The sequence below is a fragment of the Amaranthus tricolor genome, chromosome 1 (genome assembly GCF_026212465.1).
Source record: "Amaranthus tricolor cultivar Red isolate AtriRed21 chromosome 1, ASM2621246v1, whole genome shotgun sequence".
NCBI lineage: Eukaryota > Viridiplantae > Streptophyta > Magnoliopsida > Caryophyllales > Amaranthaceae > Amaranthus > Amaranthus tricolor.
Window position 1 is genome coordinate 36404506 of NC_080047.1, and position 13189 is coordinate 36417694.

The 13189-nt window shown below is 31.9% G+C and overlaps 3 protein-coding genes, 1 non-coding gene and 1 pseudogene across 4 annotated transcripts; all 5 read right to left on the reverse strand.

Moving 5' to 3' along the window:
• Positions 1-1339: 1339 nt before the first annotated feature.
• On the reverse strand, positions 1340-3248 carry LOC130820324 (maturase K-like; annotated as a pseudogene).
• A 3968-nt stretch (positions 3249-7216) lies between these two features.
• On the reverse strand, positions 7217-7304 carry TRNAS-GCU (transfer RNA serine (anticodon GCU)). The gene has a single exon. It is a non-coding gene; the product is annotated as a tRNA-Ser (tRNA).
• A 1758-nt stretch (positions 7305-9062) lies between these two features.
• LOC130820333 (ATP synthase subunit alpha, chloroplastic-like) lies at positions 9063-10586 on the reverse strand. The gene has a single exon (XM_057685671.1). The coding sequence runs from the start codon at positions 10584-10586 to the stop codon at positions 9063-9065; it is 1524 nt and encodes a 507-aa protein (XP_057541654.1).
• An 82-nt stretch (positions 10587-10668) lies between these two features.
• On the reverse strand, positions 10669-12146 carry LOC130820342 (ATP synthase subunit b, chloroplastic-like). Its single transcript, XM_057685683.1, has 2 exons — positions 11896-12146; positions 10669-11078 (listed from the first exon to the last, which is right to left on the reverse strand). Exons 1-2 carry the CDS (start codon positions 12038-12040, stop codon positions 10669-10671), a joined length of 555 nt encoding a protein of 184 aa, XP_057541666.1. The 5' UTR covers positions 12041-12146.
• A 52-nt stretch (positions 12147-12198) lies between these two features.
• LOC130820351 (ATP synthase subunit c, chloroplastic-like) lies at positions 12199-13102 on the reverse strand. The gene has a single exon (XM_057685694.1). The coding sequence runs from the start codon at positions 12726-12728 to the stop codon at positions 12483-12485; it is 246 nt and encodes an 81-aa protein (XP_057541677.1). The 5' UTR covers positions 12729-13102; the 3' UTR covers positions 12199-12482.
• Between the last annotated feature and the right edge of the window lie 87 nt (positions 13103-13189).

The window sequence follows — 13189 nt, forward strand, 5'->3', positions numbered from 1 at the left end:
TAAGTCTACAAGAGTGAATCCACAAGGGTCGTCATTTTTTATGCATCGTCGATTATTATCTACCCACTTACATTTGAAAAGACCAATATTGAAAGTAGAGTAGTCAAGCTCCCATATTTCATGTACCCGCCCGTAGTATACCAATTTAGCATCAACCGGCGCTTGATCCTTCGCACTCGCGTAAAATGTAGATGACGCCAAAATAGAAACCCCACTATTTTGTATATACGATGACTTCTTATCTTGACCCTCAGTCAAAAATGTGAAGCCATTGACATCGTAACCCTCATATTTGTTGACATCATCACGAGGACCAAAAGCTAACCACTTAACAATTTCGGATACACCCTTGAGTTCTTCGCAGATTACTCGATTATGAAACCAATTAATAAACGTCTTATTATGCAACTGCATCAATGCCCTATCCCTTTTAGAAGGATGTTTTGCGCGCAATATATCAAAATGCTCACTCAAAAAAGGATGAATTTCCGGAATATGATGCAATACATACAAGTGTGCTTGTAGAAGGCTTTCTCGAGGAGGTGTGACCGATTTGGAGCCAATTGTTCCTTTTCCCTCAAGCCTTCCTTCATGTCTAGAGGTGGGAAGTCCAATAGGTTTTGCCATGGCCAAATACTCAGCTATAAAGTTACTAATCTCATCGCTCACAGTGCCTTGAATCATACTCCCCTCGGGTTGTGCTGGATTCCTCACCTTGTATTGTAAAACACCCATGTGTCTTTCAAAAGGATAACACCACCTTAAAAAAACTGGACCCAAAAGCTTGATCTCACGAACGAGATGGACAATAAGATGAACCATTATGTCAAAGAAAGAAGGTGGAAAATACATCTCAATCTTGCATAAAGTTACAATCACGTCGAGTTGAAGTCATTAAGTTTAAAGGGATCAAGAACTTTACTACAAATTGTGTTGAAGAACGAACATAGCTCGGTAATAGCATATCTCACATGTTTTGGCAGTATTCCACGGATTGCAATTGGTAAGAACACTTGCATCATTACATGGCAATCGTGAGATTTCATGCTTCCCAACTTCAGTTCACCATTTAGGCTTACAAATCTCTTCATGTTGGATGAGTACCCAGACGGAACCTTAATGCCATACAAACACTCACAAAATGTCCGCTTCTATGCTTTGGACAATGTGTAGCAAGCTGGAGGGAAATAAACTTTGTCATTACTCATCTTCTTCTTACTGCTACCAACTTCATCAGCTCTATTTCTTTTCTTAGTCACCTTAACATGTGCCCACAACTCCGGACGAAGACCCTTACATTCAAACCAATCTAAGTATAAACATTTCGGTATAGAAATGAATGAATAATATTTTTTATCTTATACCTCCATTCATTTAGGTATAATTTCCATTCCATTTAGATAGTCTTATAACCAAAATCATTCATCATTGGCCAAATTATGAATACAAATAATATCCAAATACCAAACACGCCCCCTATAGACTCCTGATAAAGTAGAAGAATCTCTTGGTAAGATCAAAGAAAGGACTTTTTCTTCCGCCGTAAAGAATTCTTCCAAAAATTCTGAACCTAATCTTTTCAAAAAAGCACGTACAGTACTTTATGTTTACGAGACAAAGTTCTAGCACAAGAAAGTCGAAGTATATATTTTATTCGATATAAACTTTTTTTTCTTGAAGAGCCACTATAATAATGAGAAAGATTTCGGCATATACGTCCAAATCGGTCAATAATATCAGCATCGGATAAATCGGTCCAGACCGACTTACTAATGGGATGACCTAATCCATTACAAAATTTTGCTTTAGCCAACGAGCCAACCAGAGGAATAATTGGAACTATGGTATCAAACTTCTTAATAATATTATCTACTATAAATGAATTTTCTAACATTTGACTCCGTATTACTGAAGAATTGAGTCCCACATTTGAAATAAAACCCATAAAGTCGAGGGAATAGTTTGATAATTGATTGATATAGATTCTTCTTGGTTGAGACCACACAGAAAAATGTCATTGCCAGAAAGCAATAAAGTAATATTTCCATTTATACATCAGAAAGGATGTCCCTTTTGAAGCCAGAAGGCATTTTCCTTGATACCGAACATAATGCAGAAAAGGTTCTTTGAAAAGCCATAGGATAACCCCAAAAACCTTAACTTTGACTTTTACTAGATATTTTAGCTTTCCGTAAAAATGGATTCGTTCAAGAAGGGCTCCAAAAGACGTTGATCGTAAATAAGAGGATTGCTTGCGTAGAATAACAAAAAGGGATTCGTATTCATATACAACAAGATTATATAGGAACAAAAATAATCTTCGATTCCTTTTTGAAAAAGGGGAAATGGATTCTTTTGGCCGAATAAGACTATTCCAATTACGATACTCGTAAAGAAAGTATCGTAATAAATGCAAGGAAGAGGCATCTTTCAACCAATAGCGAAGAGTTTGAACCAAGATTTCTAGATGGGCAGGGTAAGGTATTAATATATCTAACACATAATTTAAATGTAAGAATTTGTCCTCTAAAAAAGGAAATATTGAATGAATTGATCTCAAATTTTTAGATTCTACTATTTCTTTTCCTTCTAGGGACGATATTAATAGTAGGGAAAATGGAATTTCCACAATGACTGCAAAACCTTCTGTTATCATTTGGGAATACAAATTCTTTTTGTGTTTGTGCCCAAAATTTTCATTTTGGTTCGAATCATTAACAGAAAGAATAAAATGATTCTGTTGATACATTCGAGTAATTAAAAAATTTTCCAATTAGTAAACTGTATTTCTTGTCGATCGCATTTTCCAACAAAATCAATTTATTTAAAGCATGATCATATGCAAATACATAAATATATTCCTGAAAGATAAGTGGATAGAAAAAGTTATGTTGCCAAGACCTATCTAGTTCTCTATGTCCTTGTAATTTTTCCATTTCAATTTAGACCGAAAACAAAAGTAAAAATAGAGGGTTTCTTGGATTATCAAATGATACATAGTGCGATACAGTCAAAACAAGGCATTTTATTACGAAAAAATGGATACCCCGGAAACGGGTAAATGCATCCGCGGACTTTTCTACCTTTTTCCATCTAATTGGTTTTTTTCTTTTTTTTATAAGATAAAAGATGGTTAGAAATCCTTTATTTTTTCAACCCAATCGCTCTTTTGATTTTGGAATTAAAGTATTTTATCAATATACTCTTTCTTCTACACATTCATTTCCATCTCTTTAATGGTAGGATTCACTATAAAAAAACAAAGGATCCACTCATGGGAGAATCCTTTCCCGCATCAGGCACTAATTTTTTTTAACGTCTAATTAGATCGGGAAATCATTCAAATTATGAAGATAAGCTCGTTGTTCTTTCTTTCCTCAGAATTTGAACCCTAGGGCTCGATCCATTTATTCAATCGACCCAACTTTGCTTTGAAGTCCTTTCGTTCCCTTCCAAAAATTCAAATAGAATTTTGTACCAATTTGGTAAGAATGAAATATTCTCCGAATTTTATATTTTATATTGATACGACATGCTCTTTTTTCCATTCATTTCCGTTCAAGATCAGTCGTGGTCTTATAAACTAAACTCTACCGATGATGTAGACGAATTCCTTGCTTCATCCGAATATGTAAAAGATTGTAGCCGCACTTAAAAGCCGAGTACTCTACCATTGAGTTAGCAACCCGAAAAAGAGATATGTTATGTAGATACAATCGAGATAAAAATAAAATGAATTGGAATCAAAACTTTGAATTAGCAAGAAATCAAAACAAAAGTTGCTAATTGAGTCAGAACTTAAAACCAACCAGATCCGATGACAATACAAAAAATTTTTAGAGAAAATACATTTTTAAAACAAATATTCTCCTTTTTTTGGATACAAATTATATATCGCAAAAAATTCAACCTATTTATTGGGCGGAAGACAGAAAGAAACCATTTCATTTTTTTTATTTCATTATTTATTTTGACTTCAAAATTGAATTATATTTGTTCAATATACTCTTGTCAATATGAATATTAAAAAAATTTAATTACAATTTTAAGTACAACGTAGAAAGAAAAAAATGCAAATGAAATTCAAAATACAACTTTCTTTTTAATTTCTTTTTAGAAGGAGAAATATATATAAATAGAAAATAGAATAATATATTTTACTAAATATATATATATTTTAAGATAATAATTATTATTAACGTAATTAATATTATTAACGTAATTAATATATAAAATATATAGAGAGATTTTCGTTAGTTATTAGTTAATAGAATAATTTTATTATTATTATTTATAGTATTATTAATATTAAAATTATAGAAATATGATATTGTATATATCGTATTTTAAAAGAGAAGTACAAACAAAAGGGAAATATATAAGAAAATTTTTGTGTTGGATTGGCACTACATAAAAAAAAATAGACAGGACGAGAATAAGGAATAAAAAAATTCTACCAAACTACCACCACATTATCTTTGTTTTTTAGTTCATTAAGTGAACTTTGTTTGATTAAGGCGAAATTCCTTAAAAACCTCCGCCCTCTTGAAAATATCATAGACAGTCTCTGTAGGTTGAGCACTTTTTTCAAGAAAATCTAGAATAGCAGGAACATTTAAATAAGTTTGATTTTTGATCGGATCATAAAAACCCACTTTCTGCAAATCTCTTCCCTCTCTTCGGGACCGAACATCAATTGCAACAATTCGATAGACGGCTCATTGGGATAGATTAGATCAACAATACCCCCCCTGGAAACGTATAGGAGGTTTTCTCCTCGTACGGCTCGAGAAAAATGATTCAAGGTTTAGGTATATAAATAATTAAATAAATCCCTAAAATACTGAAATGAATTAAACTACGAATTTAATCCTTGTCATTTCTTTATTTCCTAAAAAATCATTTGTATACTCATAACTCTTAAATAGCTCAAAAGAAAATCCTTTGGCATTTCATTTAATGAGCAGTCTCAAATACCCTTTTGTCTCATTTAGAATCCATTTGAATTCGGTATTCTGATCCAAATCCAATTATTGCGACAATTAACAATTAAAAAGGGTATTTTCTTGTTCCGGAAATCTTTATCTTTTTTTTTTGAATCATTGGGTTTAGACATTACTTCGTAGATTTTTAATCCTTTCAAAAATGGCAGCAACATGCCTTTTTGTTATTTCTTTCTATCAAAAAATCAAATCATACGAACGGCGGATTCCCCACGATATATATCGAATAAGGTCTTATCAATTCCAACAAAAGATTTTCTTTTAGGATTTGAAACTTTTTTTTATTTTAATCCTTTCGATTTCTCTGTCAAAGATATCCTTACGAAGTTGTTAAAACTTATTGATTAACACTAACCCTAGACCCTTCTCTTTTCCCTTGAGAAATAACTCAATACTTTACTACTCGAGCTCCATCATGTACTAGTTCCATTACATCCGAACAAAAAATGCAATGCCGCTTCGAGTGGAACAGAGCAAAGGATGTCGAGTCAAGAGCATCCTTTCTTATAGAATAGAATGATGGATATAATAATCCACACCAGATCATGTCCTTCAAGTCGCACGTTGCTTTCTACCACATCGTTTCAACCGAAGTTTCACCATAACATTCCTCAAATTTGGAACCGGTATGCGGTTGATTCAATTATGGAATCATGAATAGTCATTGGTTCAGTCAGGACAGTTAATACATATATATTATATGGAATATATCTTAAGTTATTATATTATTTAGTAATGGAATGTTTATTTAGTAATGGAATGTTAATTTTTTTTACAATTTACAATACAATAAAAATAGCGATGACATCGCTAAGCAATCAAAATCTATCTTTTTTTTTGAGTTTAATATAATAAAAATAATCAATAAAAGAAATCGAAATTGAATAATATATTAGATTGGTATTAGATTGGAAAAATCCAAGTTCGTTTCCAGGATGAAGCAAAAAAAACTAAATTAACTTCGTAACTTCTATTTCTATATTATATATGTCTATATTATATATGAATATTTATAGAGGATGTATATCTGATTAAAGGAATACTTTTTTTTGGAATTCAAATTTGATGAAATGTGAAAAAAAAAAAGATAAGATTCATTTTCGTTAAAATCATTAGTAGTTAGTAGAAAGAATACAATTCTATTTTAAACCTTATAAACAGAAAAATACAATCTTAAATTACATATATTCTGGGACGGAAGGATTCGAACCTCCGAATAGCGGGACCAAAACCCGATGCCTTACCACTTGGCCACGCCCCAATTCGATTTCTATTCAACATTAATAAACCCTAATATTGTTATTGATTGTTCGTCAATTCCAGCCTAACTATCAAAACACAAAAAATCAACTTGATTCTGTTGTTAGAATTTTGACACGTGTAGATATAGAATTCAAATGAATTTATTGATCATTACACAGAATTCCATTAAGATATTGTATGAAAGTAAAATTTCTTCTATTCTCCATTGAGAATAGAAGGTTTTTTGATTGAGTGAGTAAGTTAAAAAAAAAGAACGATTTTTTTCTTCATTTTTTTTTATATCAATAACTCAACCAAAATGCAATAAAAAAAAATGTCTGTTATGCTTAATATCTTTAGTTTGATCTGTCTTAATTCGGCCCTTTATTCGAGTAGTTTTTTCTTTGCCAAATTACCGGAGGCCTACGCTTTTTTGAGTCCAATTGTAGATTTTATGCCAGTCATACCTCTACTCTTTTTTCTCTTAGCCTTTGTTTGGCAAGCTGCTGTAAGTTTTCGATGAGATCTTTCATCTTGTCCTAAAAAAATGAATGATTTTTTCGAGAAAAATTATTCTAATATTAGATAAAAATTCTTTTAATATTAGAATAATAAATATCATTTCAAATTCTATTTTATATTATAGGATATATGGTATAAAAATAGAGAATCTATTCTCTTTTTTCCAAAAAAAATAATCTTGGAGATTGTGTAATGCTTACTCTCAAACTTTTTGTTTACACAGTAGTAATATTTTTTGTTTCTCTTTTCATTTTCGGATTCCTATCTAATGATCCAGGACGTAATTCTGGGCGCGAAGAATAAGACTAAAAAAGGGGTTATTTGCTTTATTTTTCATCTATCTTTTTTTTTTTTTCAAAATAGAATTATATATAATTCTATTTTGAAAAAAAAAGATAGAATAAATTCAAAAGAGAAATCAAATAATAAGATTTAGTTATCAATGGAAACGGAAAGAGAGGGATTCGAACCCTCGGTACGAATAACTCGTACAACGGATTAGCAATCCGACGCTTTCGTCCACTCAGCCATCTCTCCCCGTTGAAAATAGTAATAGTCAAATATTAAATAAAAAATTTTGAAAAATTTGAAAATTATGTAAAAAATATGTAATAAACTCAAATTAATTAGACTAAAATAAAAAAATTCAAAATATATATAATCTATATATAACCAAAATATATAATATATATATATATAACACAATATTATATATAACATAATATATATATACAAAATATACAAGTTGTATTGTGTAAGACAACATTAAGTACAAGTTTTATTTGAAATTTTCATAATTATATTAAAAATTAAAAAGAAAAAAAAGACTGAATATTTAATATTAATTAATAGAAAAATAGAATATTTAATTAAATACTTCTTCGCCCGAAAGGGACTTTTTTTTGATTCCCACGGCCTGGCCTGATCAATACCTCGCCAGGCCCTTTTTGTTTTAATGAATTCTAGGGATTCTATAGAATAAAGAAAATGATTTAGTTGATAATGATCATAAAAATTCCTTCAAGAAAAAATAGAACTTTTTTTTTTTTAGTTATTTAACTATAACTTTTTAAAATCTGATTAAAACTCATAAAATCCTCCTACAAAAAGTGTCAATACTCTAAATTTCATGATTCTTTTCGAATCCTGTCTTGATTACATCCAATTTCAGTGTTCGACAAAAGTTTTATTTGGATACAATAATCCAACTGTAGCGGGTATAGTTTAGTGGTAAAAGTGTGATTCGTTCTATTAACCCCTTAATAGTTAAGGGGTCTACCGGTTTGATTACTATTCCGATCAAAAACTTTATTTCTTAAAGGAATTAATCCTTTCCCTCTCAATGAAAAAATTGAGGAAAATTATACATTCTCGTGATTTGGATCCAAAACTCAATTATATTAGAAAGTGGAATTTTTGGATTATGAAGTTACGAAACATAAAATTTTGTTGAATTGGATGAATACTTCCAATTGAATGAGTATAAGGAAGAGATCTATGGATAAAGATAGAAAAAAGGGTTTCTAATCGTAACTAAATCTTCTAGTTTTTTATAGAGAAGCAAAATAGCTATTAAATGATGACTTTAGTTTACTAGAGGCTTCAATCAACATATTTCTTTTTTTAGCTTAGCTCGGTAGAAACAAAAGAATTTTCCTTAGGATTCTCTCAAATAGAAATAGAGAACGAAGTAACTAGAAAGATTGTTAGAATCGCCTCTTCTAGAGGGATCATCTAGAAAGTAAGTTGTTTTGAATTGAATGCATTCATGCCAAAAACTGACATAGATGTTATGGGTGATTTTTTCTTTTGTAATTTTATTCCCGCCTTAGATTAGGGTCTGGGAATTGCTCCTTTTTCCATAAAGGAGCCGAATGAAACCAAAGTTTCATGTTCGGTTTTGAATTAGAGACGTTAAAATTCATAAATCAATGTCGACTATAACCCCTAGCCTTCCAAGCTAACGATGCGGGTTCGATTCCCGCTACCCGCTCCATTCTGTATTAATTAATGCATCATTGAATTAAATACGCAATTCAAACAAAAAATTCACATCTCCCATCACATACAATCTGATTCTTTTTTGGAAACACAAAATAACAAAAAAATCCGAAAAATCGGAATGAAAAGCATCCATAGTCTAATGGATAGGACATGGGTCTTCTAAACCTTGGGTATAGGTTCAAATCCTATTGGACGCAATTTATTTCCATATATTTTTTTAAGATATCCATGTGAAAAAGGGTATTTTCTTTTTTATTTAATAATACAAAAAATTCAGAGGGATGGATTTCTTTACGCTTGTTCCTGATGTCGAAAGCGTTCCATCTGTTCTTGAATAGCTTCTTTTAAAAGGGCTTCTGCGTCTTCAGTAAATGTCTTGGTAGAAGATATAATTTCTTGGAACTCTGGTTTATTAGTTTTTACATAAGTGCGTAATTCAACAATAAATTTCCTTACTTGCTCAAGTTCTAATGAATCAAGATAACCATTCGTTCCGGTATATATAGTCAATACCTGTTCTGCGACCTTGAGAGGAGCTGATTGGGGTTGTTTCAGTAATTCACGTAATCGTTGCCCTCTTGCCAACTGATTCTGAGTAGCTTTATCAAGATCAGAAGCAAATTGGGCAAAGGCTTCTAATTCTGCAAATTGGGCCAGTTCCAGTTTTAATTTACCAGCTACTTGTTTCATAGCTTTAATTTGAGCTGCGGACCCCACCCTAGAAACAGAAATACCCACATTAATTGCTGGTCTGATTCCAGCATTGAATAGATCGGCGGATAAGAATATTTGTCCATCTGTAATGGAAATTACATTCGTAGGAATATAAGCCGAAACATCTCCTGATTGGGTCTCGACTATTGGTAAAGCAGTCATACTTCCTTCACCTAAACGAGAACTTAATTTAGCGGCTCTTTCCAAAAGTCGTGAATGCAAATAAAAAACATCTCCTGGATAAGCTTCACGACCAGGCGGTCTTCGTAATAGAAGAGACATTTGGCGATAGGCTTGTGCTTGTTTGGAAAGATCATCATAAATGATTAAAGTGTGTCGTTCACGGTACATAAAATATTCCGCCAGCGCCGCTCCGGTATAAGGAGCCAGATACTGTAATGTAGCGGGGGAATCCGCTGTTTCGGCTACCACAATAGTGTACTCCATTGCTCCCCTTTCCTGGAAGGTAGTAACTACCTGCGCCACAGAAGATGCTTTTTGACCAATAGCTACATAAACACATATTACATTTTGTCCTTGTTGATTAAGAATCGTATCTGTGGCTACGGCTGTTTTACCAGTTTGTCTATCCCCAATAATTAATTCTCGCTGGCCACGTCCTACAGGGATCATTGAATCAATAGCAATAAGTCCGGTTTGAAGAGGCTCATATACAGAACGTCTCGAAATAATACCGGGAGCGGGAGATTCAATTAACCGAGATTCCGAAGCCGAAATTTCACCCCTACCATCAATAGGTTTAGCTAGGGCATTTATAACACGACCCAAATAAGCTTCACTCACAGGTATCTGAGCAATTCTTCCTGTTGCTTTTACAGAACTTCCTTCTTGTATCAGCAAACCATCACCCATTAATACAACACCAACATTATTGGATTCCAAATTCAAAGCAATGCCTATTGTCCCCTCTTGAAATTCTACTAATTCACCTGCCATTACTTCATCAAGACCGTGAATACGAGCAATGCCGTCACCTACTTGAAGTACGGTACCGGTATTTACAACCTTTACTTCTCGATTATATTGTTCAATACGTTCACGGATAATATTGCTAATTTCGTCTGCTCGAATGGTTACCATGAGTCTTTCTTAATTCTTTATTTCTTTCTTTTTTTTTTATTATTGGAAACAAAAAAATAATACCTACAATCGAATAGAAGGACTAATCGGTTATTTCGTTCATCGCACCAAACATGCCAATATTAGCGTTGATGGTCCGTAAATGTAATTCGTTGTTTAAACAACTATTCAGAGTTCCTAGAGCTCCTTGTAAGGCTTGTTGGAAAACCTGTTGTCGGACTTGATTAATCGCTTTTTGTTGTTCAAACTGAATGGTCTCATTTTTGTAATTTTCTAATTGTTCTAAAGTTTTATAAGTTGAATTAATCAAATTTATTTTTTCGCGTTCTATTTCAGAATATCCATTCACTCGAAACTGATCCGCTTCCATTTCGACTTTTTTTAAACGAGCCCTGGCTTTTTCAAGCTGTTCAATGGCTTTTCCGCGTAGTTCTTCTGAATTTCGAATAGTACTCAAGATTCTCTGTTTTCGATTATCTAATAAATCATTTAATGAAAGTAGATTATCTTTCCATTCATTTCAAAACGTTCATGATCCCTTCCCGAACCAAACTTGAATCTTTCAATTCATTTGGCTCTCACGCTCAATTACTTCAATTATTTCGGGCAAATTTCCATACCTTTTTTGAATGTAATGAACCTATCCTCTCTTCTCTGGTCATGTTCCACAAAAAATGGAAACAAATCACTAATCAAGACTAGAATATTTGGAGGACTCTTCTGACCCAAACAAAAAAATAGAAATATATTTATATATTTTAAGTATTAAATATAAGTATTAAGTAATTGTCAGCAAAGTTGTTTTTTTTCTTCAAATCCAATTTTTTTTTACTTTATACGTAGGTCGTCGACTCAGCCTTTGGCATTTATTTACTTAAAATATATTCTTAAGTAAATAAAAAGGATAAACCTTTTTCCAATACCAATAAAAAAAGAAAAAAAGGATTCAAATCTTTTTATCGACATGAGTGTTATATATCGAAAAATTTATAACGATTTTTAATTTAAAATACGTCTCGGTATTAAGTATCAATATAATGGTAGTAAAGAATACCCTGCTGTGCTTCAACTTCAAACAATTTAAGCTTTAACCATGTTAATGGTCCTACATTATTGGTTAATAGAGAATCAAAGTATATTTTCCAACAAATCACGAAATGCTATGGTTCTTACATATGATTTCTTTATTTATTATTGATTCAGAAGTCATTCGTGAAATCATGCACCTTAGAATTTCGCTTTAATTATAAAGACAAAAACAGGTACAGTTGGTTGAATCCAACCTATTTTTGAAATAAACAACCCGCACACACTCCCTTTCCAAAAAAAATCAATACATCAAGAACTACACTTAGATTTATTAGATTTGTTGCTAAAATATCGGTATTAAACCCGAAACTCCCGGCGGATGGCCAGTGACCCAAGAAAACGAAAGAATCGGTTACATTTTTCATATGATCTCCTCTTATAAATAAACTACAAAAATCATTGTATTATTTCACTTCGTTGGTACTTAATAAATATAAAATAAATAAAAATAGTTTTGAAAAATTATTTTTTATTTATTTTATATTGAGATTCTCTAATTTCCAATAAGAATAATACTTAATTTTTTGGAATAGAATTCTTAATATTAATTAGGTACTAGGTTTCATGCGAATTGCGAAATACCTCCTTTGTTGCAAGACTTCGCCTTGGAACTTACGAAGGGGAAGGAAGGAAGAAAGCGAGTGGGTAACACTAATTCTTCATCCTCAAATAAGTCCTTCCCGTGGGTTATTTTCGCAACGAATGAGTAATTGTGTAGGAGCGATATTTTACTATAAATGTGAAAAAGCAACCTGCAAATCCAAGACTATAAAAGAAATATGTATTTATATTATTTCTTTTTTGAGATTAAACAAAAGGATTCGCAAATAAAAGCGCTAATGCTACAACCAATCCATAAATTGTTAAAGCTTCCATAAAAGCTAAACTAAGTAATAAAGTACCTCGTATTTTTCCCACTGCTTCGGGCTGTCTCGTAATACCTTCTACAGCTTGTCCTGCAGCAGTACCTTGACCAACTCCAGGTCCAATAGAAGCAAGCCCTACAGCCAATCCAGCAGCAATAACGGAAGCGGCAGAAATCAATGGATTCATGATAAGTTCCTCACACACAAAAAAAAGAAATGGTTAATGATACAATCAACCAATGCATTAGGACTTAATTATTCCGTTAGTAATATTCATCCAGTCGAAATAACTAAAATAAAAACGCCAAATTGAAATAATAAATAATAATATTATTGAATCATTCGATCATTAGAAAGACTTAATCTTTTTTTAGTTCCTATTTGTTGAGTCTTTCTGAATTAATACAACCCGAGTTTTCCATTTATTTTTTCTAATCATTAATCATTCTTCGATCTTTTTCGTTATTTGATCTGTTTATTCATTCAATTCGCAGTCCTAAACAAAACGGAAGGACTTCAGTTTGGTATCCGAAATTTAAGAAATTTAAGTAAGGCAAATGAAATATTCATTCATATATAACTTGCCAATCTCTAATATAAAATATACATATGTTTCTTCAATAACGTAAGCACGGCCCTAACATCCTT

What these genes read in the sequence shown, in the direction of transcription:
- LOC130820333 (XM_057685671.1), bottom strand. Translation starts at nt 10,586, where the DNA reads ATGGTAACCATTCGAGCAGACGAAATTAGCAATATTATCCGTGAACGT.
- LOC130820342 (XM_057685683.1), bottom strand. Translation starts at nt 12,040, where the DNA reads ATGAAAAATGTAACCGATTCTTTCGTTTTCTTGGGTCACTGGCCATCC. An exon ending in TTTTTTTGGAAAGGGAGTGT is followed by an intron (nt 11,079 to 11,895) that starts GTGCGGGTTGTT and finishes ATCTACTTTCAT; the next exon opens with TAAATGATTTATTAGATAAT.
- LOC130820351 (XM_057685694.1), bottom strand. Translation starts at nt 12,728, where the DNA reads ATGAATCCATTGATTTCTGCCGCTTCCGTTATTGCTGCTGGATTGGCT.